This window comes from Xenopus tropicalis, chromosome 2 (assembly GCF_000004195.4).
Source record: "Xenopus tropicalis strain Nigerian chromosome 2, UCB_Xtro_10.0, whole genome shotgun sequence".
Lineage (NCBI taxonomy): Eukaryota > Metazoa > Chordata > Amphibia > Anura > Pipidae > Xenopus > Xenopus tropicalis.
The window spans coordinates 43,786,794-43,812,319 of record NC_030678.2 but is presented as its reverse complement, the minus strand read 5'-3'; the positions used below and the strand labels follow the sequence as shown (position 1 = coordinate 43,812,319).

General features: G+C 39.1%; 1 protein-coding gene across 4 annotated transcripts in view; it reads left to right on the top strand.

Moving 5' to 3' along the window:
* rps6ka3 (ribosomal protein S6 kinase A3) overlaps window positions 1–19,788 on the top strand; it is a 56,951-nt gene extending 37,163 nt beyond the window's left edge. For 3 of the 4 annotated variants that reach the window (XM_031896745.1, XM_031896743.1, XM_031896746.1), the window contains 18 exons: window positions 776–856; window positions 2,029–2,108; window positions 4,887–4,993; window positions 5,956–5,993; window positions 6,138–6,280; window positions 7,290–7,360; window positions 9,919–10,007; window positions 10,135–10,199; window positions 10,293–10,395; window positions 11,534–11,658; window positions 12,143–12,265; window positions 12,845–12,934; window positions 13,246–13,404; window positions 14,482–14,643; window positions 15,080–15,156; window positions 15,353–15,470; window positions 16,012–16,152; window positions 16,891–19,788. In XM_031896745.1, the coding sequence (XP_031752605.1) occupies window positions 776–856; window positions 2,029–2,108; window positions 4,887–4,993; window positions 5,956–5,993; window positions 6,138–6,280; window positions 7,290–7,360; window positions 9,919–10,007; window positions 10,135–10,199; window positions 10,293–10,395; window positions 11,534–11,658; window positions 12,143–12,265; window positions 12,845–12,934; window positions 13,246–13,404; window positions 14,482–14,643; window positions 15,080–15,156; window positions 15,353–15,470; window positions 16,012–16,152; window positions 16,891–17,016 (1,898 nt within the window). In that variant the 3' untranslated portion in view covers window positions 17,017–19,788. The remainder of the gene's footprint in view (window positions 1–775; window positions 857–2,028; window positions 2,109–4,886; window positions 4,994–5,955; window positions 5,994–6,137; window positions 6,281–7,289; window positions 7,361–9,918; window positions 10,008–10,134; window positions 10,200–10,292; window positions 10,396–11,533; window positions 11,659–12,142; window positions 12,266–12,844; window positions 12,935–13,245; window positions 13,405–14,481; window positions 14,644–15,079; window positions 15,157–15,352; window positions 15,471–16,011; window positions 16,153–16,890) is intronic. The other variant, XM_031896744.1, reaches the window with a different exon arrangement.
* The last annotated feature ends 5,738 nt before the right edge of the window (window positions 19,789–25,526 follow it).

Sequence of the window (25,526 nt, the reverse complement as noted above, 5' to 3'; positions counted from 1 at the left end):
GCTATGCATTTGTGCTACTGGGCAAACTTCGTGCCTTTTATTACATATGGGTTTAAGTTTGTTTTTAGGAAGCTGAAAATTAGGTGTTAGAAGCATCCCCCCATAGATGGAATGGAATGTAAATTGCTGTCAGCACATTATGCAGTGGTGACCTAGAAAAGCACCCATAGTAGCCCAGAGAACTTAGAGAGATAACTGTTCTGCCATTGCTGTGCTTTCTAGCTTCTACTAGTTTAGAATTATTTTGTACATTATATGCCCATGTCATGATGTTAGTCCCTGTTATTAAAATTTAAGCATTCCAAGGTATTTGGGATTTACTTGAGGGTCATAAAAACTAAGGATAGCCACCCAGAGCAGATTCTCAGCATGTGGATAAATGCAGGGCAATATTCTGCCCCTTGAAAATTCTAATGTGGCTGCACCTGGAGCCATTGTGTTGGTCTGAGTGCAACCACACTAAGCGGAATTCGCCATAAAACTACATACACTGTGCCGGAGCCAATGCAATAGCTCTGGGTGCAGCTACAACTATCAGATTTAAGTGTAGGGGCAGATTCTCAGCCTGCATTTACCCGCAGGTCGACAATCTGCCTGTGTGCTATTAGCCTAAGAGGAGGGCTACATATTTTGTTTTGAGAAACAAAGTCTTATTTTGCATAGTCCTTTGGTGGTGGTTCTGCGTTTATGTAATAGGCATCATATAATCCTTTCTAATCTTGTAATAAGTCCTAATGATTATTTTCCTTCTCTTTATTTCTCTTCTAAACAACAGTCAGAGATCGTGTTAGAACAAAAATGGAGCGTGATATTTTGGTGGAAGTTAATCATCCGTTTATTGTGAAATTGCACTATGGTGAGTAACAGAAATCTGACTGGAGATGGAATAGCACCAGCTGCTGAAATGTCACATCCTGCTCTCAGATTTCTCTGCTTGCAGATAACTTTGCGCTGCTCATCTGATCAGCAGCACCAAAAAGAACACATATTCATGTATATTCTATAGAACACAGATGTATAGGTTTGCTAATATTTGAGAATTCTTTCTTAGCTGCTTATCTTAGGGAAATGACCACTGACTACATTATTTGGAAGAAAACATACACAGATCCTTTAACAATCATAGAAATAGAATGGTCTATTCATTGTAACTTTTCAGTTGGTCTTCATTTTTTATTTGTTTTCTTTCTTGAATTAGTTTCCTTTTTTTGCCCCTTTCCAGTTTCCAAATAAAGGGTCACTGACCCCTGCTTCCAGTGAATTCTTGCTCTGCAGGGCTATAGTATTTTTATTACTTTTTTGCTTTAACTAATTTTCCTTCTGTTCTGGCCACCTTCTATTTATATTCCAGTCTTATTCAAACCACTACCTGGTTGTAGGATAATTTAGATCCTAACAACCAGATATCTGCTAATATTCCAGTCTGAGAGTTGATGAACAAAAAAATGACATAATTCAAACCCCCCCCTAAAATAGGAAAAAATAAGACCACTTGCAAATTATCTTTAAATGTAACTGTCTACATCATACTAAAATGTAATGGGGATGTAAACGCAACGATAATTTGCCCAATTAAAGAGCATGTCATTCTAAGAAAAAAAATCCAGTATATATTCATTTACAATTTTCATTGGTTTTAAAGTTATTGGTACAGTGGAAAGCAGTATTTTTTTTTAAATGTTTTTTCTGCACTGCAGATTGTGTCTTGAAACAGTGTTGCGGTAGTCAGACTTGCCTGATAATTCACAGCTGGTTTCAGCTACATTGTTCACTAAGTAAGGACAACCAGGGCACAGTGGAAGAAGATAGGCAGACCCTGCTTTCAGCAGCAGTTATATTTAACAATTACTTTAATATAGTTCATTTATAGTAAATTGGGCAATAATTTATTTTTGGGTTTACATGTAGTTCACAAGGCATTTTAGTAAATTGATATTTTCCATCTTTCCATTAAATTCTCTGCCATTAACTCAAATTCGATTGGAAAATTTAGTGCTTTGATCCTTTTTATGTATTTTTTCTTTAAAGCTTTCCAAACAGAGGGCAAGCTGTACCTAATTTTGGATTTTCTCAGGGGTGGAGATTTGTTTACACGCTTATCCAAAGAGGTAATTAATTTTCAATTCCCATTTTAGTGCTATTCAGCGACAATTTAGAAACAAAATGTATTTTATTCTTTTTCTGTCATCAAAATTCTTGTGACCTTCTTTTTCTTCCGCTTCTTCATACTTCCCTTGCCCTAGGCTGCCACATACACAGTAGTGTAAAAAAGCTGTCTTTTGCTTTAGGGCAAAGACACATAGGGTGATTAGTTGCAGAAACTTCACCATTTGATAATATACCAGTCGCTGTGACTAACTAATTTTGGTGCGCTAAATAGTCGATGCGACTTTTTTTTAAAAAATAGCGGCGAGTAATTGCCCTGTGTGTCTTCACCCTTTAGTTTAGCTTTCTGCTCTATTGTGCATGCACACCTGGCATAAAGAAGCAGAAGAGCACCACTCTGTGGTGCTTTTACAGATATACCCAAGGCTAGCGCAGTGAACAGGAGCACCGGCCCAGGGTATCAGATAAGTGATTGTAATCACAGGCTCACTGCTCACCATATCTGGCTTATGTTTCTTACCTTTGCACATGCTCAGTGTTCTCTGAGCTGCTTTGATAAGTTAAACTTTTTACTAAAATGTTCAGAAAGTGAGGTTAGATCTGAGCTTGAATTCTAAGGGCAAAGTTCACTGGTTTTTATGCTGCCATGCATTGTGAAGGTCATTTAATTTGATATGGTATATATTCTGTATATTATGGGTTTATCCTTAGCCTCACATAACCAAGAGCAACCTACAGCATAAACGGTGAGCAATAAAGGAGTTACTATTACTAGGGGCATATTTAAAGGGACAGGTCTTCATTTCTAAAGGGCTGTAGATGCCTTAGTTTAGAACAGAAGCACAACACATAAGGTGTAACTTTTCTACACTTTTTTTTTTTTTTTTTTTGAGCTTGTGTTCTTTCAATAGTTTTATTAGTTTCAGTGTGGTGTATTGCTGCACCTTTCCTATCCAAAAGCTTCACAGAGCTATTAAGGGCACTTTGCTGCTCTGCCTGTTGTACTTTTGCAGTTGTGCTAAAATGCCACATCATGCTTTTTCTTACTATTACTTGCCTAAACTGGTTTTATATCAGTGATGCAGACTCAAACACAAAGGTGTTTTTGAATGTTTTGTCACCCACGCTGGAGGCGATTTAGTGCAGGCAACAAAACTTCATGTGTGTTCTTAAGTTCCAGTACATGAACATAAAAGCTAAAATCGTGGCAGTCTGAGGCATGTATCTCTGACAGGTTTATGAACAGGAATGTTTACATTGTGGGTTATTTTGGATTTGATTTTCCTAATAAAAGTGAATTGTGAGTTTTAACAGAATCACCTAGCAACTGTGTGGCATTTTCATTAGATATGGTTAGATGTTATTTTTATAGAAACAAATATGCCCTCTACTGTAAAGTCAGATTTTACGTGCATGGAAAGAGGATTACATCAGATCTCCATGCAACTCTGTGATAAAGAGACCAAATGTGGTTTATATTAAACAGATGGTGGATGCTTTAAATACTATGCAGTCATTTGTGTGGGTCAGTATGGCAGCTACAGTGATGCATGGCAGTCCTCTGATCTAACTAGGTAGGCATATGTGGTTCAATTAAATTCTATCTGAATTACTTTAAAGGAGGCATAAACATTTGTGTTTAAAGAGAGAACTGAAGCTTAACTAATGAAGAGGCTAGAAATGTTGTACATTATGTTTTGGGCTTCTGTACCAGCCCAAGGCCAACCACAGCCCTTTAGCCGGGAAGATCTGTGAGTCTGGAGATGCCCCCAGTAGCTCCCCCATCTTCTTTTCTGCTGATTCACTGCACATACTTTGTGCTGTTGTCACTTACTGAGCTTAGGGGCCCAGTAAGAATAAACTTTATGTATACAATATAAATGTCACAATTTAAGGCTGATTATTAATCAGATTATTAGTAAATGGCAAGTCTGAAACCAGTAAAATTTGCATCAAAATGCAATAAGTTTAACTAATTGTAGTTAGCAGTTCATATAAAGAGTTTTATTAATTAATGTGCTAATTAACAGTCAGTTCTTGATACTGATTTAGGGGCCTAATAACTAGTCAGTATTAGTTCATAAAAATAGTGGGAAAAAAAGGTCTTATAAGTCAGTCTTTAAATTGGTGGTCAGTGGAGTTTTTCCAGTCATTCCCCAACTGGAAAGTTTATGTAGGAGATACTAATATCATTCAGTAAATACATACATATACATATAAACAGTAAATTTAATAAGCAGTCCATATAAATAGTTAATAAAATAGTTAAAGTACTGATAAGTCAGTCAGTTCATTGTGGGCTGTGGAATTTTAATTCATCAGTGACCAGGGAAGTTTACCCCCACCTGCCAGTGTCAAGCATCTCTTCATTGTATTTCACTTGAAATTTAAGTAAGTTCGGCAAAAATTCCCTAGAAACTTTTGTAACTTGCATAAGCTTCAACATAACTTTTTAAGGAGCTTACGCAATTGTGTAACTTTTGCAACACAGCCATGCCCCTTTTAAAGCAGAATTCGCCGGGCCCGGCACAACAATACCTCCTCTCCCCCCTGTGGGGGCCCAGAAGAAGGCAGGAATTATCCCTGTGTACCTTCCATTACAAAACTAAAACATTTCTGGATTTCTGTCTTTCCTTGCTGTCTCAAAAATAGGGTTTTTTTTTGTCTCTTAGAAGGTAAAACACACACACAAAAAGATTAACAAGAAACATTGTGTGTCTGCATTTTTCATAATGATTTTCTTTGTGTATTCTTATGTGGGTGTTCCTTTAAAATTCTAGGTGATGTTCACAGAGGAAGATGTGAAGTATTACTTGGCAGAACTGGCACTAGCCTTAGACCATCTTCATTCTCTTGGAATCATTTATCGAGACCTGAAACCAGAAAAGTAGGCTAATATGTCCTTTTTAATTTCCTAACTGTGCATCAATACCCTACTGCTGTACACTTTGCCTTTCTTTACTCAGTCTACATCCTTTTAATTTATGGAAGTTGAAAATGCTTGCATTCTGTTTTACCTAGTGACATTATAATGTTTTATTAGCCATATCTTACTTGCTGAAAGGAAAAGAAAAGCTATAATCACTAAGTGGTTTCTAGCGATTACCATCACTTGGGGGGGGGGGGGGTGCCTAACATTTTACACCCCCCCAGTGATTGTAACTTTCCTTGTAACTTTAAGAAAAGTTAAATGTAAGGCACCCACCAGTAATTATAATCACATACCTGATATCTCCGGTTGGTGCAGTTTTTATGCCAACAGGAGCACCAGCCAAGTGTATCAGGTGTCTGATTATAATCGGGGGGGGGGGGGGGGCGCGTCTAGCATTTAGCACCCCCTCCAGTGATTTTAACTTCTTTAATTTGAAGGAGTTGGCTACCCTTTTAACCTGTTTTTCTCCATCCTTGCAGGTAAATGGTTAAACGTACTGTAGAAAAAAGTTAGAATTGTAGGAGTAAATCAAGCCCATGTGTTTGTACTGGTGCACAATGTGTTATGTTATTTTTCACCTTTGGGGCACACTGGTTGATTCATGATGGTTGGACAGCATACAGACAATGTAGGGAGCACTCACCGTACCTAAGACACCTTCAATAAGGTCCCGTGCTTCCACGTCCAATGCCGCCCCCGGTCCAGGCGTAATAGAATGCAAAAAATATATGTGGTGGACGGAGCACGCCAAGGCCAATTTTTCAATAAAAAATAATTCCTTTATTGCATATCTTCATTAAAACATCAGCTTAACGCGTTTCGTGGCAAACTGCCACTTCATCAGAAGCTCTAGTGATGATGGTTGGACACCTAGGTGATTTACAAATTTATTAATTCATTTTTTTTCTTGTACCTAGCATATTGCTTGATGAAGAGGGACACATAAAATTAACAGGTTAGTTTAAGGCGTCCTAACATTGTATATTGTACAGCCAAAAAATGTTCAAAATGCCAAAAGATGTTACTTAGACGCAAGTGTATGTTTTGAAAATGCTTAATATTTTAATATCTGTTCTTAATTTTTTTGCTCCTTTTACAGATTTTGGCCTTAGTAAGGAGTCTATAGACCATGAAAAGAAAGCCTATTCTTTCTGTGGAACTGTGGAATACATGGCTCCAGAGGTAGTAAATCGGCGAGGCCACACTCAGAGCGCAGACTGGTGGTCTTTTGGTGTTCTAATGGTAGGTTTCTTGAATTGAAAGATTCTTTGTGTATTTTCACTGACCCCCTTTCATAGTATGAAGTAGGGATGCACCATACCCACTGTTTTGGGTTCGGCTGAACCCCCAAATTAGGATTTGGATTTGGTTCGGGATTCGGCAGAATCAGTCAGGGTGGCTGACTGATTCTGCCGAATCCCGAACCAAATCCAAATCCTAATTAGCATATGCTAATTAGGATCATAAGGGGATAAGAATTGCAGCGCACAGTGAAATTTTTTTCCCCTGCCCATTTAACCCTTGCCGAATGCTAATTAGCACATGCTAATTTATGCTAATTAGGGTTTGGATTTGGTTCAGCCAGGACCGTGGATTCGGCCGAAACCAAATCCTTCAAAAAAAAAAGCCTGGATTCGGCCCGAATCCCGAACCAGATCTGGAATTCGGTGCATCCCTAGTATGAAGGAAGCAATATCTCCATTTGGTGTTTTGAGACTGAAAAGCTTCTTCCCTTTCCTGCCAGCGAGCCAGCTGTTGTGTGTAGATTGGGAAGAATTTCAGAAGGAATGGCCTTGTGTAGCCATTCCCTCCAATGTCAGATAAAACATACTGTATCCATCAGAAAAATCACAGTTATTTAAAGCAAAACTCAGTATTCCAACCTATTACAAGTCTTGCCAGGGGCTTCACTGCCCAGCTGCTGTGGTGAGCAGAAATCTTATGATATGTAAGAAAGCAAAGATTCACAGAATAAAGCCGCAGAAAACCTACTTGTTAGTCTGGTAATATATTGTTTCATTTGATTTAGGAGAACGAAATACTATATATTATACAGCTGGTAGTTTTTTACTGGAAATTGAATGATTGCACTAAAGTGAACGTTTTAGTTGGAAGTCACATGTACCCACTGTAATGATTAGGCTAGTGAAATACAAACATTTGTAGAAGTACACAGATCTCCCTTTGACAAATATCTCAGGAATTCATAAAAGCTGTAAGCTAACAATCTTCTGGTATGTTCTATTCACAGTTTGAAATGCTCACTGGTACCCTACCCTTTCAAGGAAAGGACAGAAAAGAAACCATGACCATGATTTTGAAGTGAGTTGCAGTGTTTCAGCTTCATTTAAAGTTTTTTTGTAAGAGGCTACCAGTGGTGTAACTCTATAGGGGCCAGGCCCACAGGCTGCAGGGTGGCCAGTGGGGAATAGAGAGCCCATGACAGGGATGGTTGCAGGTGACCTGCAGTTTTACATGCGGCCTGTGAGGCAAAACTGCAGGTGACCCGTGATTTTGTGTATGTCGTGGGTCACCCATGATTTTATTTTGAGGATGGATAATGTGGGGGTCCGAAAATAACTTTTTTGCAAGGGGTCCTGGGACTGGATGCTACATATCCCAGTTGTTTGTAAGAAATAGTGCTTAGTGTTGCAGTGGTGTGAGTAGAGGTTAAGAAAGAGTCTGTCAGAATTAACCATTAGCACCCATGCTCTTCTGCCCCCTTTCCGTGCAGCCTCTAGGTCTGCTGACATTTTTGTTACATCCCCCATATAGAACCTTTTTGAATTTTTAACTTCTTATACCTGAATTCCCTTTCACCATGCAGATCCAAACAGTGGAGTCAAATTTATGATATGCTGCAACTTTATTCAGACCAAATTTTGGACCAAGATACCAGCTGCTAGAGCTATATGGTTAAGGCAAATGTCTGATGTGACATTTTCCTTGGAGGAGTAAATAAATGCAATGTGGCTGCCTTCAAGGGCAGATTTCTAAACCATGCAAGCATGCATTTTTGGACAGAATGATTTTCAGGTCAGCAGAGAAAACATCACTTGTGACATGAGCTAAGGTCACACGAGGCATAGCCATGACTTTTTCCACAGGCGGTCAATGTGGTCTCCTCTAGCCATGTCTCTGCACTGACAGGTATGGTGTTGGCCTATGCACACACAGTGGTTATTGTCACAAAAATGCAAAAATATGAAAATCCCACATAAATGCGAAATCCGCTCTGTGTATCTGCTAACAGGCTGATGCTGTGCCTGGCAATGCAGAGACACAGCAAAGCGGAAGGAAGCATGTCGGTTCTCTTGGAGAAGGCGAAAGAAACTAAAGCTGCGCCTCATTTGACATTAGTCTTAGGGGGCAGAGAAAACACCATGTGTGGCATTACCCTTGGGGGCTACAAGGGTTTATTAGTTGCTTCTACCCCTTTTATAGCATCTTCATTCCTGGTCATCCATACCTATTTTTTTTCATCTGATTTTGTTATAATTGCCTCTGTCTTTAGGCTCTAGTATAATGCAAACTCTAGTATAATACATTATTCGGTCTTACTTAATGCACAAGAACAGGGAGTTTTGTGAGAATACATCATTTCTTTGGAAAGGGAGAATGTAGGATACAAAACTTGTTTTATGGTGTTTACATCTGGCTATGTTTTCTGCTATGTAACCTGTGCCTTTTTTCCTTGAGTGGCTGCCCCAGTGGCTACACAGCAGCTTTGTTTATATTAACTATAGCAGTCTTTTTGATGCAAATACACAACTTTTACCAGGGCAGGGCAATAGTACATTACATGAATCTATTCATTACTTTGATAAACTTTCCTGAGCTGTTAAATGGGCAGCAGCCAATTACAGCCATACCATAAATCCCTTTATGTCTGCAAGGAATGTATTAGTGTTATGAAAATACTGATAACGCATTAGCTATACTTAAGTGCATTTTTTTCTTAGGGCTCTGGCACACGGGGAGATTAGTCGCCCGCGACAAATCTCCCTGTTCGCGGGCGACTAATCTCCCCGAGTTGCCATCCCACCGGCGAACGTGTAAGTTGCCGGTGGGATGGCACACGCGGCGGTGCGATTTCGGCAAATCGCCGAAAATGCCTCGACCGGCGACTTACATGTTTGGCGGTGGGATGGTAGTTCGGGGAGATTGGTCGCCTGTGACAAGGGAGATTTGTCGCGGGCGAATAATCTCCCCGTGTGCCAGAGCCCTTAAGCTCCTTGTACATAAAAAAAACTACTTATATGGCGAGGATACCTGATTTGGCCAACCATCAGATCGTCACAGGGGCTTATGTCCCAAATGGTAAAGGACTTCATTAATAAACCTCATCTGACTGAATTTTTAAACCTGATAGCTATTGGTTAGGCAGTGTATTGGTTTGCCCTTATACATGAGCCTATAAACTGTCTACTCATTTGGGAGGGGCAAAGTTAGCAGCTGTTTATCTTGTGTATGGCCTTTTAGATTGTCCAATCTGCAGCTGTCCAGATGTTGAAATAGCTTTTTCTGTGGCTGTAGTGAGATTCCAGCAGTTATATTTCAAGAACAATAATTGGACATCCTTGATTATATTGCTTTAAAACATGGAAAAATCAACACACAGTTTTCTGAGAACACCGTTTGAAAATGCAACCTGTGCTTGCAATATATATAATTTATAGGGGTAAATTATTCTTTATAATAAACAAATTTCAAGAGTCACTTTGCACATGACATCAGTACCTATTCTAATGATGTAAATGAGCAGCATTTAAAGGGATATAATTAACAGGTTATTCACATCTCTTTTCTATATTTAATTAAAAATGTTAAATGCTGCCAAATCTATTGAGTTAAACATTCTTCTTTTTGCATATGTTTAGAGCCAAACTTGGGATGCCTCAATTTTTAACTCCAGAAGCTCAGAGTCTCCTCCGCATGCTGTTCAAGAGAAATCCTACCAACAGACTAGGTGAGCTAAATGATTTTAGTGTTACCATTTATTTCAGCTTAATGTATATTTGTATAATGTTATTCTGCTTGCTAAAATCTCAGGACCAAAGAAAAATCCTTAATCGCATTTTTACTATTTTATGAAGGAGCAGGGCCAGATGGGGTTGAAGAGATTAAGAGACATCCATTTTTTGCCACAATTGATTGGAATGTAAGACATTTCCCTCTGCAATGACACATATGATATATCTTTTGTTTTCACCCAAGATTCTAGGGACATTATTTTTGTTTGTATTTTTTTTAGAAACTGTATAGGAGAGAGAACCAGCCACCTTTTAAACCAGCCACTGGTGGACCAGAGGACACATTTTATTTTGATCCCGAGTTCACAGCAAAAACACCAAAAGGTAGGTTATTTTTACCTGTTTCTCATTTACTGTGTGCAACTTAATTAGTAAATGGTGGGTATTCTGATGTGTTATGTCCTATATGTTTGCTGACCCTCAGCGCCGGATTTGTGCGCCCCTAACCCCCCCCCCCCCCCCCCCCCCGTGAGCGCATGCGAGAACGCGGAACCAGGCAGGTGTGACACATGTCATACAGAAATACAGTTGTCGCAGCGGTCTTTTTATATATCTATAATTTTGTTTGGAGGAAATGGGGCCCTGAACAAAAGTTGGGCCTCAGATGCAAGCCTGAACTCAGATGGTTCATAAGTCACTGCCTCAGAGGTATTATTCACCTTGAAAATAACTTTTACTATGATGTAGAGACTTGTATTCCTACACAGACTACAATTTGCCTTCATTTTTTTTATTATTTGTGGTATTTTAATTTTTTTTTTTTTGCTTTTTGTTCAGCAACTCTCCAGTTTGCAATTTCTGCAGTTATCTGGTTACTAGAGTAGGGCTTACCCTAGCTTTATTTCATTTTATCTATGTATTATAATTTTTTAGCAATCAATATATATATATCATATATCATTTTCATTTTTTAGAGTTAGTCTTTCAAACACCGGATCTTATCGATCTCATGGAAACATTATGAAAGCTATTGTTTAAATCTGCTCTCTGTTTGTTACACTATAGGGCTTATTTATCAATTTTAGTGTTTGTTTCTCTAAATGAATAAACTTGCATATCAAATGGTCGCTTATTTATTAATAGGAAAAACTCTGAGCTCTAAAAATTCTTAACGGAAAAGATTTTAAGAATATGGCTTGACTTTGCCTATGACAACTCCCATTGACTTCCATAGAAGCTCCCAAGCTTTTACATGGCAATTTTTTACATTTTTTGCACTTAATAAATACCAGACATTTGAGTGTAGGAACGAAAACTCGAATCCGAGTTTCTTAAGCACAAAAAACTTGAGTTGAGGGAAAAAAACCTTGACTTGATAAATCACCCCTTATGTAAAACAATCCTTTCTAGTTTGTTCATCTTTCCCTGGGTTTATGTAGCTATATTTTACCAAACCTAGTGTCTAGTGTACAGTTATGATCATTTTTACCAAATGTATAATACATTTATTTTTAACACCTAGATTCTCCTGGTATCCCAGCAAGTGCCAATGCACACCAGCTCTTCCGTGGGTTCAGCTTTGTTGCCATTACATCTGAGGATGAAAACCAAGCTATGCAAACGGTTGGGGTTCATGCTATTGTTCCAGTAAGCACATTTTTTCTTTGAAGTGTACATACAGTGCCGCTTTTAATAATTCATTTGTATTTTAAATGCTAATTTATAGTTGTATATAACATACATACATTTTAACTTTCTCAGCACTCTATATAATGGCATAAATACATGTTAGGTACCATTAACAGCCTGGGAAAAATTACTCGAAACTCAAGAGCCAGTGGAGAAACCTATATCCAACCTTTACAAACTTTTAATAAATAATATGGAGACTCCCAAAAGAGGTTTTTGTACAGAATGGGAAAAAGAGCTGGGTATAGAAATACCTGAAACGGTTTGGGAAATGGGAGTTACCTCTATACAAAAATCTAGCATGTAGCTGAACATTTTATCTGTGTTAATTCTATTCTCCTTTGTTCTTCATCTTTATTCTTAATTTCCCTTTTAGGTGTAAAATCGAATTGTTTTGGCTCATGAATGTTGTTTAAGTGAACTAATGTAAACTTATTTCTAGCTTCATAGGAACAGTATCCAGTTCACAGATGGCTATGAGCTGAAGGAAGATATTGGTGTCGGTTCATATTCTATTTGCAAAAGGTGTATTCACAAGGGTACCAACATGGAATATGCAGTAAAGGTAAGAGTAATGAGTTATAGAACAGTAGGTACTACTGCTACCTACTACTTAGCTAACACTACGTTTTCCACACAACCATTTTTATAAAAATAGGGGCAAGTTTACTTGTTGAAGCGATTTTTAGAGAGATTTTGCATCAGTAATTTTGCTTGTAGAGTGAGAGGATGTCGGATGTGCAAGGGAGGTAATATTCTCTCTAATGTGCTGATAAGGTTCTGTTTCTTATGTCTCTTATTACATTAGGTGGGCCCATTGCACATATAGATACTAAAAATTTAAGTGACTTATAACTTATGGACTCTTATTGTTTCTGTGTTGTTTTGTCTCTCTGATCAAACTCTTTGCCTGTACACTCAATTTGTATTCTTTATTGCACTTGTTCACTGCCTCAAAAATGTACCAAACCATTGGGTTCTAACTGTGCTGCTGCTATAATGCCATGTTTGGCATGCAGTTTGCTATAGTGTGACTGAATCCAAGTAGTTCAACTTTATTCTTATTTTCAACTTTGAACTTTTTAATGAGAAAAGCTTTGGGAACTGTTTTCATTTTGTTTCTTAAACATTTCTTTTTTTTAAGATTATTGACAAGAGCAAGAGAGATCCCACAGAGGAAATAGAAATACTGTTGCGATATGGGCAGCATCCCAATATTATTACGTTAAAAGACGTAAGTATGATTGGGCTTACCTGCTTGTCCCCACTTTATTTCTTTAGGGTTTGGGCTAGTGTAATAAAAAATTCTGTAGTTTATATACTAAACTTATGGTACAATCCCAAGGGTAATTCTGAGTGCTATACCTTTAAAACTGGTAGAATACATTTAAACACTAATATTTGTACATTTCATTAAATAAAGTACTCTTGTGCTTGCATTGGGCATAGTTTTTTTGGGCATTCATTGGGCATAGTTTTACCTGTTGTAATATTGTAATAATGGTTTAAATTCACTGTAAAGTACAAATAAACTTTTTGTTGCAGGTATATGATGATGGCAAATATGTGTATTTAGTAACGGAACTAATGAAAGGAGGGGAACTTTTAGATAAAATACTGCGGCAAAAGTTCTTCTCTGAGCGAGAGGCAAGTGCAGTGCTGCACACGATAACCAAAACTGTAGAATACCTCCATTCCCAGTGGGTAAGTAATCACTTGGGCAAAATGTAGTGCTTTATGGTAGCACAGGCTTACCATGAAATATGCTACACAATGCATTTTCATGTTCTTCCACTTAAACATCAAACAGTTAGGACACTTTTCAGGTTTAATGTGCGAGTAGAGTAAGAGCAGTTCCACTATGCAACTAAAATTATACAAGCTTACATTATACTGTTAAATAAGTATGAAACAGGTAGTATCTAGACTAATAAGAGCTGGTGTACTGTTTACAAACTACCACCCTGCATCAGTCCCAGACCCAGACTGGCAGTCTGGGAATTCTGGCAAATGCCAGAGTGGCTGCAGTAAGATGCCATAGACAGTCTCTGTTGGGCTGGTGAGGGGGGCTGTTTGGGCCTCTGTGTATTTGAAATACCAGGGCATTTTATAAATCCCAATCTAGACCTGCCCTGCATGCTGCATTAACTTATACTAAATATGCTGATATTAGGGTAAGAAAATAATGTCTTTATTGTGTACAGCCCCTCTCCAGTTAACCTTTCTGTATGATGTTCAGATTGCAGACTTGTAGGGTTACTGCATATTCATAATAGTACCAATACTTTTGTGAGCACTTGGGCTGTGTTTCTGCATTGGACTAGCTATGCATTTTTAGTTTAGTTTAGCAGCTGCACTTTTCACTACCCTTTCAGGTAACAGTTCTAAAGGCAACTTCCCATTGTTTTGATCTACACTACTCGATCAGTGATCAACATGGCCCTTTTGCCATAGTCTAGAATGCTGACATTTCACAACAAGTTGTGATGTGGTCCCCGATCCGACTGAATCTTTTATTGATATCTGCCCAATTTCAGGCCAGATATCGGTCGGGCAGGCCCCCTCGTTTCTCCCCCTACACGAGCCGATAAGCTGCTGATATCGGTCCCTTGGACAATCGGCCCATGTATGGGGACCATAAGACTAAGCTAGAACAAAAAAACATTTTTGTAAGCTAAGTTATTAAATTTGATAGGGTTGCTAAAACACCTAGGGCGCAATTTAATTTGAATTAATGTATTACATGTTCTTTACATGTCTTTTCATGTCCATATATTTTAGGTCGTCCACAGGGATCTCAAGCCAAGCAATATTCTTTACGTGGATGAGTCTGGGAACCCTGAGTCTATTAGAATTTGTGACTTTGGCTTTGCAAAGCAACTCAGGGCAGAAAATGGCCTGCTTATGACTCCATGCTATACTGCAAATTTTGTGGCACCTGAGGTAATTCATCTATTCCTCTGATTTGCTCACAGTTAATATGACTAGTAAAAAGTTCCTCTGTAGTATCCCCTATTAACATATGCCACCCAGACATTAAGAAAAAAGGCGTAAACTGTAACCATTTTGTCAGTAAAGTCTGTATTTGACAACAGGGTGGAAAATGTACACGATATTCTCACTGTCAAGCATCTTGCCTGCATTAAACAGAAATCCTTCCAGGCACAAAGTGATGTGAAATACTTCTTTCACATTTATCAGAAATTCTGTCACTAAACATACCATGAGCATGCCATAAACAGGACAAGTCATTTACAAGCACTAATAGCTTCTTGTAGCCAATGCTACATACCTCATCCATGAAATTTGATTGTTGAACTGTGAATAAATACTTTAAAATACTTAGGCTTAATTTTATATTCTTCTCTAATTTTTTCAGGTATTAAAGCGCCAAGGCTATGATGCAGCATGCGACATATGGAGTCTGGGTGTACTACTTTATACTATGCTGACAGGGTAAGTTAACATGATGCTTAAACCTTTCATCAGGGGCATATACAGAAATATACATAATAGACTTAACACTAGGTTATACTGATCAATGAGTGCAGGCTCTGCCCAGTTCAGTTACCTGCTCTTGAACCCATTAAAAATAAAATATAATGTGTGGTTACTGCTATTTGTAATACTGTATATTTTTCTCATATTTCAGATACACTCCTTTTGCAAATGGGCCAGATGATACACCAGAAGAAATCCTAGCAAGAATAGGAAGTGGAAAGTTCTCTCTAAGTGGTGGCTATTGGAATTCTGTTTCAGATATTGCCAAGGTCAGTTTGTGTGCAGATCAGTTACTCAGTATTCCTTATCTGCTGCTTTTCTGCAGTTTGTTGCATCATTATACAGCAATCTCCCAGACTTGCTTTGTCCCACTGAGTCAGCATTAAGATTGTTGCCACTCATAACAATAAGGTGCTTATTTGGCTGGTGCGCAGTGACTTCTGGTGCTGTTTGGATACTGGCTTCCATCTTTTAAAGTGGGGTAATTGCATTTGAAGTGCCATTCACTCAAATAATATTAATAGTATGAGGAGACAGAATTATTTCTGCTTTATAGTGGGATAGTCCTGATAAATAGGTATAATAGGGACAGCTGCATTTTAGTGTTTTTACACTATTTACAGATCAGTATATTGTGCCAAGCTCTGTTGTGTTGTGTTGGTGTTTTGTCCACTCTGGGTTCCCTGAGAGGGCAGTGGCTTCATATAAAGCGAGCTTCATATCCTATCTCATGATCAATTCTAAAGATGCTCATTTTGTTTAATAACTGTTTAGAAAGGCTGCTAAATATATTTTTATGCACTACCATAGGACCTAGTTTCAAAGATGCTTCATGTGGATCCACATCAAAGGTTAACTGCAGCCCAAGTACTCAAGCACCCCTGGATAGTACACTGTGACCAGCTGCCTCAGTTTCAGCTAAACAGACAAGATGCTCCACACCTAGTAAAGGTAATGTAGTGTATTTATTCTTCTAGACCAGCCTAAGGAAAGGTGGGGTGCCAAACCTTAGTTTCTAAGAAGCGGAAGAAAATGGCAGTGATGAGCTTTTATAGAAGTACCAAGGGCCAGTTCCGTTTTTAGCAAACCAGGGCACTGGCCTGGGGTTTTAGGCAGGAGATTCTAATCACTGGGAGGGGTGCCTAATATATTGGCATAATATATTTGTTTATATCATTAATGAATACTGCTATTTTAACTTTGCACTTGCAAAACTTGAACTTGCTTGTGGATACTTTCTATTAATCCCAGGGCAGCTGTCCAAGTGCATAGAATGAATCCATTATATACACATGGACAGTATCTGGCAATATGAACCATATAAAGAAAATCATAAAATAGTATTTAGCAGAATGTAATTTTTATTTCGCCGCATTTCAACATTTTGGGGATACAGAATTGTGTATTTATAAAGCATTACATTCTGTATTATGCCAACACTAAAATAAATGGCTACCCCTTTTGGAATAAAAAGTACAGCAAAATAGTAAATGTTTTCAGGGTAAATTACAGGGACCAGGGAAGAAGTGAAAGAGCACAGAAGCTGCACTGCCCCAGCCCCTTATGAATACAGTAATGCCGAACAGTTTTGGAGCACAGGGGCATTCGGAATTTGTTTAATCTAGGAAGGCAGTGTGCAAAAATTACATTTCTTAACTTGCCCTCACACCTTTGTGTTGTTTAATGCAGGGAGCCATGGCAGCAACTTACTCTGCTTTGAACCTTAATCCATTGTCTCCCGTTCTGGAACCCGTTGGTCGTTCAACTCTGGCTCAGAGGAGAGGTATAAAGAAGATCACCTCCACTGCCCTGTGAAAGTCAAGTCATCTGTAAGAGCAGCCTGGAGCTGAAGATTCACAGCACAAAAAAAATATTAAAGCCAACAGTGATAGCACATATCCTAAAGACACTCCGGCAAGCAAATGCTCACTGTCTCTGCCGGCTCTCATAATCAATGCTGCTGCTTCTGTCTGTTCTCAGTAGTTAAGTGATGGAAAAACCCATCCAACCATGCCAGGACTTTGTCATCTGTACAATGGAACTGTCCTTGGGTGAATCCAATAGACTCTTCACCTCTCAAACTGAAGAATACACTGAAAATGATACAAAACACAAAAATATCTCAACGGTGAACAGCATTATTTTTATATAAGTATTCGTAGTCCTCCAAAATAACGGGTTCTAGGTTCACTTTTTATTTGAGCACTTGCATACTTTCAGCTCTTTGTTCTTTAAAGCGATGGATAAAACATGCCACTCAGCCTTCTGCCGTTGCTTCTGGCATTGCTGGATAGATTCAACGTCTTGCCAATCTACCCTTCCCCACATTTTGTGTTTTTTATTCTTCTTTTTAGATCATCTTTGCCTTGTCTTAATACAGAATAAGATATAGCCATGGAATGATTGTGTGGACTTCTCTGTAAAATACAACTGTGGAATTTCTCATGAATGTATCACAACCTAGATGAGCAACAAGAACTGTTACTGTGGGATGACCGCCGTAATAGCTTTCAAACTGCAATAAGTTCAAGCATTATGCCTCCAGCAAGCAGTACTAGGTGTATCTCTGACTTTGTTCATTGTCTTTTTTCGGGATTGTAGATCAGTAACCTTCCAATTTCCCACTTTGCTTTTCTTTGGTTTTTATTTTTTTGCATTGAAACGATGTACAACCTCATCAATCTGGTTCAGCAATCCACTTTTAAATCAGCTGTGCTTTTTAAGGGTTTCAGAGCACTTTAGCTCCCTAAACGGGTGCAAGCTTTAAAGCTGTCCTGGCATGAGCAGGCCACTGTATTCTGCTTCACGCATTAAGGCACAACCATAAAAAACAACCTGTTTGTTAGTGCCTGATGGCTGTAGGGAAAATGTCAGCACTTGTACTATTATAATTACTTGTTCTCAGAAGAAGGACTTTGCCAAAATCTTGCAAGGTTTGATATTGACTATGAGATGAACTGTTTATAAGACAAGCAGGCCTTTTGTGGATCTTTTGAGTTCTATGGCTAATGGCACACAAGGCAGTTTCTCTGCTGGTGGGTTTTATGTGGCCAATAAACACTTGACCCGTTTGTGCTGTTTTCTGATGACTTTAATGGAAGTCCTATGACACTGCTAGTACAAGCAGTTATCTGCCTGAAAATGCTCTAATGTGAATTTGGGGCACAGGCTTACTGGCTACTGGCGTGTCTCTGTTGGCTGAAGTACACTGGTGGAAAAAATGACCCTTGTGTCATTAGCTTAATGGTGGAGGTATTGCTTTTTTTTTTTTCTTCCCTTACAAACCACAGGGGGTAAATGAAATGAATTTCTCACTAAGAGCTTCCTTTTAAAGAGGTAATAAATAATTCAAGATGCCCCCTTTTAAGAGTTATGGATTTCAGGTGGTTTCTATTGCTGAAAGTGAATCTACCATGAAAGGTTAGGAGAACAAATGTGTGTGTTGTCCTCATCACGTTTGCAAAGGGTTAAGTGAATGGGGCAAGATGCATCTCTGTGCAGTTCTCGCTCCTCCTAAGCTGGCAAGTCTACAGCAAACGTAAAAAAACTGCCTCTCCGGAGGCACTTCCTGCATCAGTCACTTAACCCTCTGACAACCAGTAGCCCAGTACCAATGTTGTGAATGAATTCTGAAATTGCTCATACCAGCGCTTAGCAATTCTGCCATTTTTTTCAGCTTTATCTCCTGTTTAAAAAAATTGTTTTGAAATTTTACATTCTAGGACAGATAAGCACAAGCCACTGACATCATGAACATTGTGTAGAAAGCTGGTGCCTTTATTAGGAGGGTGAAGCCTCCCACTCCACGGGGGTTCCCTTTGCAGTTACACAGCTTCCCTTCATAAACCTGAATAAGCCATTTCACCTTGATTTGTGCTGCTCCTCTCCCTCCTTTATACAAGCTGAATACTAAGCCCACTCAGATTTTTTGAACCTTTACCAGCACTTAATAGTTTATGACTAAAGGTACTCCTGTCTCCCAATGGCGTATGAGTGTTGAACGGAAGTGCCAGCACCAAGAAGGATCTCTTGCACCTCACCAATTAGCTACTTAGAATATTGCATGACTTGATCATTTCAGAAGGGGATACTGTTTTTTTTTATTAATATGTTTCCTGGTAAGATTAGGGAAAAATATGTATGCTACGTTTATCATGTAATTCTCAAGCTAAAGGGAAGTTGTACACAAAGGGATGTAATTATTTTGCAGTTATCTCTGGTGGGAGGGACATTTTTTTTAAATAAATATAGAGAATATTTTTCTACACTTATATGTACAATCATTCTTTCTATTAGACTCTTTAGCTTGGCATGTCTGTACGTTTATAATCCATATTCTGGGAGTTAGTCTTTGTGGAAACTGCATAGCAGATGCTTTCACAGAGGTGAAACATTCTAGTACTACAAGGATAAAGCTGAATAGTCCTCCTCTCCTACCTATGAGCAGTCTCTTATGAATCCTGACATGTTACTCTGTCTAATAAACCCAAATGGTGATCGCTGCTTGTACATTTCACATCAACTGTTTTGTAATCCTCTAAGGAAACAGCAGTCCTTTATATAATAAACTTCCAAATACATAAACCACCCAGTGTTGCTTTGTGCATTTGTACATAGAATAACTGGTTATGGCCGGAGAACTTTTAGTGTTATAGAATGTCCTATTCTTAGCAACTTTTTTATTGGTCTTCATTTTTCATCAGTTTTTCAATTATTCCCTTTTTCCAGCTTTCAAATAGGGGTCACTAATCCCGGCAGCTAAAAACATATTGATCTGTAAGGCTACAAAATCATTATTTCTACTTTTTACTCCTTATCTTACTATTCTTGCCCTCTTCTATTCATTTTCCATTTGGTTTATAAGGTAAATTGGACACTAGCAACCAGATAGCTGCTAATATACCCGAGAGCTCGAGAGCTGCAACAATACACAAAAAATTATTTCAAGGTGAACCATCCTTTTAAATGAGAAATAGAGCTCCAATATAGACTGTTATGAAACTGTATGTTTTAGGCTCCTGTACCAGCCGAAGGCACCACGGCCCGTATAGCAATTAAGATCTGTGCCTCTGGAGATGCCCCCAGTAGCCCCCTATTTTCTCTTGTTTTATACCACATGCTTTGTGCTGCCTTACTTTAACCAGCAGCATTACACGGCAGTATAGAAACCAATGCATAAAGTTTAATTGTCTAATAACCTAAAAATGGTTGAAATAAAAAGAAATGTGTTAAATATGTTTCCTTTCAGTTGTCATAAGCAATAACAAGTGCCCTGTGCCCCCTGTCTCTCTAGATTCTGTATTGCGGTAAACCTTGTATTGTAAATCCAAATAAGAACATTTTCATAATATAATTTAAATATAATTCTTAGAATGTTCTATTATACATTTGCACCTACTATTAAAAACGATTTCAGTTGCTATTCTTTGCACTGCTGGTTCTTACTACAGTGCCTTCCATAATGTTTTGGGACAAATACACATCTTTCTTTGATTTACCTCATTTCAGTTTCACCATGTAGAAATTACATACATACATAGCCCCCCTCAGCTCAGAGCCTCTACCGCAGCCAGCTTTAACTTCTGCTTGTTCCGGGGGCTTGTCCCTTTCTTTTGTTTCCTCCTCAGCATATGGAAGGCATGCCCAATGCCCAGGTGACTGGCTTGGCCATTCAAGAATTTTCCATTTTTTAGTTTTAAGAAACTCCCGTGTTGCCTTAGCAGTAAGTTTGGGATCATTATCTTGTTGCAAGATGAAGCACCATCCAATGAGTTTGGAGGTATTTACTGGAACTTGAGCAGATAAGATATTTCTATACACCTCAGAATTCATCGAGCAACTGCAGTTACATCATCAATGAAGTGTGCCAGTACCTGTGGCAGCCATACATGCCCAAGCCATAACACTCCATGTTTAACAGATGAGTTGATATGCTTTGGATCTTGGGGAGTTCTTTTTTGTCTCCACAGTTTCCTTTTCTCATCACTCGGTCTCGTCTGTCCATTTCGCAGGCTGTAATTTGCCTATTTTTATGGCTAAAGGCTCCCATACACGGGCCGATTATAGCTGGCGATATTGGTCCCTTGGACCGATTCGGCAGCTTATCGGCCCGTGTAGGGGCAGAACCGAGGGGCCTGGCCGACCGATATCTGGCCTGAAATTGGGCAGATATTGATCGGCCAGGTTAGAAAATCCAGTCGCATCAACGAGCCGATGCGGTCCCCGAACCGACTGCCCCATTGCCGCGTGTAGAATTCAATCGTTTGGACCCATGGCCAAACGATCGAATTCGCCTACATGCCTCCCCGATATCGCCCACCCGTAGGTGTCTGCCCGTGTATGGCCAGCTTAAGTAATGGTTTGCATCTTGCAGTGTAGCCTCTATTTCTGTTCATGAAGCCTTCTGCAGATAGTAGACACAAATAGGAGAATGCTGGCAGATGCTCCAGTTTTCCACAAAAATGTCAAAAGCAGCTTGTAGTAAATAAAAATTGTTTTAAAGTTTATTTAATCCATACATAAAAACAAAAAGAAGCCTTACATGTTTGGTACTTAATCATAGGCTATGGTAGCCTATTAAAACTGTAGTGCCTGCCAGCATTCTCTCCTATTTGTGATCTCCTTATGGCTCCCTAAGCTGAAGATCTGGGGCATGAGCACCTGGGACACCTTTACCAAGGGTAAGATCTCTACACCAATAACCATTTATGATATCGGACAAAGACACACCTGCCTCCTGAAGAGTGTTTCTGATCTGTTGACAGGCGTTTGAGGATCTTTCATTACCATATTGAAGAAGTTAACTTTAAAGTTACTGAAAATGTAACTGAAAAAAGTAAACATATTCAAATTCAGTTTGCTTTCATTAAGCATTTATGTTAGTGGTCTACTTTTAATTGGAAAGAAAAGCCACACAAAGCATTATGGTGGTATATGGTCCTGGTCCATGTAGAGTCCAGCAGAAGCCCATGCAACAAATACATTCCATATCCTGCGTGTAAAGATATCCTTAGCAGGGGCCCCAAAGTCCTAGAGGGGACCCACTGGGGGTCATTTATCAGCAATGGGCAAATTTGACCACTTGCAGTAACCCATTGCAACCAATTAAACGGTTGCATTCATTGTTCTACCTGCAAATGGTGACAAAAGCCAGTCTCTGATTAGTTGCTATGGGTTACTGCCCACTGGCAGATTTGCCAAATGTTGAAAAATGAGCCCCAGTGCTTATGGTAACCATTTCCTGGCCTGGCCAATGTGGGAACCATATGTGGCTTTTACTATATAGTAAAAATTACGGAATATAGATCCTGCATTGGTGGCAGAGGGTCGATCCCCTTGTCAACATTTTACAGGATTAAAGGTTATTGTTGTATATTGTCACTTTATAGCACGTTACATTGTCACAATATTCTATTCCAATTCATCTGTATGTAGTTAGACATTTACAACCCTTATTCATACGTTTCAGGACAGCCTTGTCATATATACACAAAGCCTCTCTTTATTTGCCCCATGAATAGTGCCGCTCTGTGGTGCCAGCTATGTCTAGGGTTCTTCTGAAGTTTTTTCACATTTTTGCATAGAATTGCACACAGCTTATCATTCACTCCGCTTTCATTCTCCTGTTATATTTCTGCTTTCTCATCATTATCATTTATTTATATAGCCCCAGCCAAGTTATGCAGCGCTTTAAATTAATTTATATTAATTTAACAAACAAGGGTTCCCACATTATGTGAGTGGGCTGGTTCCTCCTTTAATTCATTGGCATCCATTTAATTCCCCTTTAACTGTATGTTATATGCAGCTGTACTCTCATTGTGATAACCATTACCTGCTGTTTGTATATATATATATATTTTCTTTAGTTCCCTTATTGCTATTGGCTAATAAGAAAGCAGGCACCCAGTCAAAACCCTCCAAAAACTAAAAGTAAGATGTATTCTATGTAGTGTTCTAAACAAGAGACAAGGCTAATGTGTTGGGGCCATTTAAGTAACTACATAAATAAATGCCCCAATAGCTGCACAACCTGCGCCTACTTTCTCATTATCTAGTGACTTGGTGATTTTTGGCTGACTGGGACACAAGCAGAGTATCTCCTGCTCCCATATATACTTGCTTTTGTACATCTCTCTTTTTAGTTTCACACTGCTGTTGGCTTTTACTGTGAGAGCACATCTGCATATCCCATGCTGGGAACAGGAGTGCGGCTTTGTTACATGAACTGAAGGGGGGTAGAATAAAGTGCTAGAGACCCCCCCCCCCAAACTTATACATGTGGAAATCATAAGGGATTTGTGTAGAGAGGAACAGAGCAGAAGGAAGGAAGGAGGAAATCTTCTTGAGCTATTTATATTAATTCCCCCCCCCCACATATCAACAGTGTCATTTGTGCAATCAGTCTGGAGATATCACATTCTACCCCCTGGACATCCGTGTCCCCCCAATAAAGTCTGAAAATCGTCTCAGTTAAAAATGCCTCTTTGTGATACTTTAGCTGTACTCCTGTTTGTCCCATACCTTGCCCTGTATTCCTTAAAGCAGTGATCCCCAACCAGTGGCTCAGGAACAACATGTTGCTCTCCAACCCCTTGGATGTTGCTCCCAGTGGCCTCAAAGCAGGTGCATATTTTTCATTCTTGACTTGTAGGCATGTTTTGGTTGTATAAAAACCAGATATACTGCCAAACAGAACATCCTATAGGCTTCCAGTTCATATAGGGGCTGCCAAATAGGCAATAACAGTCCTTATTTGGCACCCCAGGAACTTGTTTCATGCTTGTGTTGCTCTACAACTCGTTTTACATTTCAATGTGGCTCATGGGTAAAAAAGGTTGGGGACCCCTGCCTTAAAGAGATACTTACACCAGAGTTTAATCCTTTTTTACTTCTATCATAACATTGTATTGCATTAGCTATATCATTTTGCCAATGCTTTTACATTACTTATCTGATCCCCCAAGATCCTCTAGGAGAGGGCTGCCATATTTGTGCAGCAGTAGACCATTAGCATTAGAAGCTATAACTGACAAATTTAAAAAGAGACAGTCAGGTTGACTTTTTTATTTCAGGCCTTCTGTCATTTTCAGGTTACCTAGTGATCTTATTGTAGCAATCACATGGTATACAATCCAAGCTTTAGAGCTAAATATAAATATATATATAGAGAGAGAGAGAGAGAGAGAGAGAGAGAGAGAGAGAGAGAGAGAGAGAGAGATTGTATACCACCTGGTTCCTATATGTATATCTACAAAAATAATAATAAATAAAGACCTATTGCAAATTGAAGCTTAAGGTTTACAGCCCCTTTAATGAACAGGATTATAAACTGCAGGAAGTAGAATTACGTATGAGCAGCTCAGAGGGCAGATATCATAATAAAACTAACCTAAAGTAAGCCATTCCTACCAATGCGCACCAGGCACATTCTCCTGCAATAAAACAGCCTTCTCCTGTCAGCAACACATAGCCAAGTTATAATGCAAGGGTCGTAAAAAGCTGTAATGCAGTCTGAAAGCATCTAACAGTATCCTGTGATTTCGCAATGTCCTTTTAATGAGGGTAGCTGCTAGTTCCTAGTGTCTAATGCCCGCGAGTGACGTCACAATCACGTGAAGACGTGGCAACGTCTCCAGCGCGTAACATTCAGCACCTTCTTCAAATGCCTGAATAAATAAATTATAGGTGAGTGCGCTCCTCAGTGGTTACTCGGGGATGCTATGGAGAGAATGTAAAGGCAGTGTCACAGTGCTGCACTGAGTAAGGTTGCTCTGGGTAGCGTTATTTTTTTTCTTGGGACAGGATTAAATGCAGGAGTTTATTCAGTTCTTGCCTGAATACTGGGACACTTGCTGTTAGTGGAGGCTGTGGATCTTTTACGCACTTGCTGGTCTCTGTAAGGTGTGTGCCTTTAATATTAGGGGGTTAGTGGAGCCTGCTTATATGTGGAGTGCTTGTATTTTTGGGGTAAGGGTGCTGATGAATTTTGGGGTGTGTGCATTTTTTGTGAAGGGTAGTTGTTGATTTGATTCATAGAGACAGAGATAGGGAAGGAGAGAGTGTCTGTCTGTCTATCCTTTGTGGCTGTCCCTGCACAACTATCTGCCTGTATCTTTGTATCAATATAGTCTGTGTTTTCTTCCAGCTATATACACACACCAAAAGGATTATTAGGAACACCATACTAATACGGTGTTTGACCCCCTTTTGCCTTCCGAACTGCCTTAATTCTACGTGGCATTGATTCAACAAGGTGCTGAAAGCATTCTTTAGAAATGTTGGCCCATATTGATAGGATAGCAGCTTGCAGTTGATGGAGAATT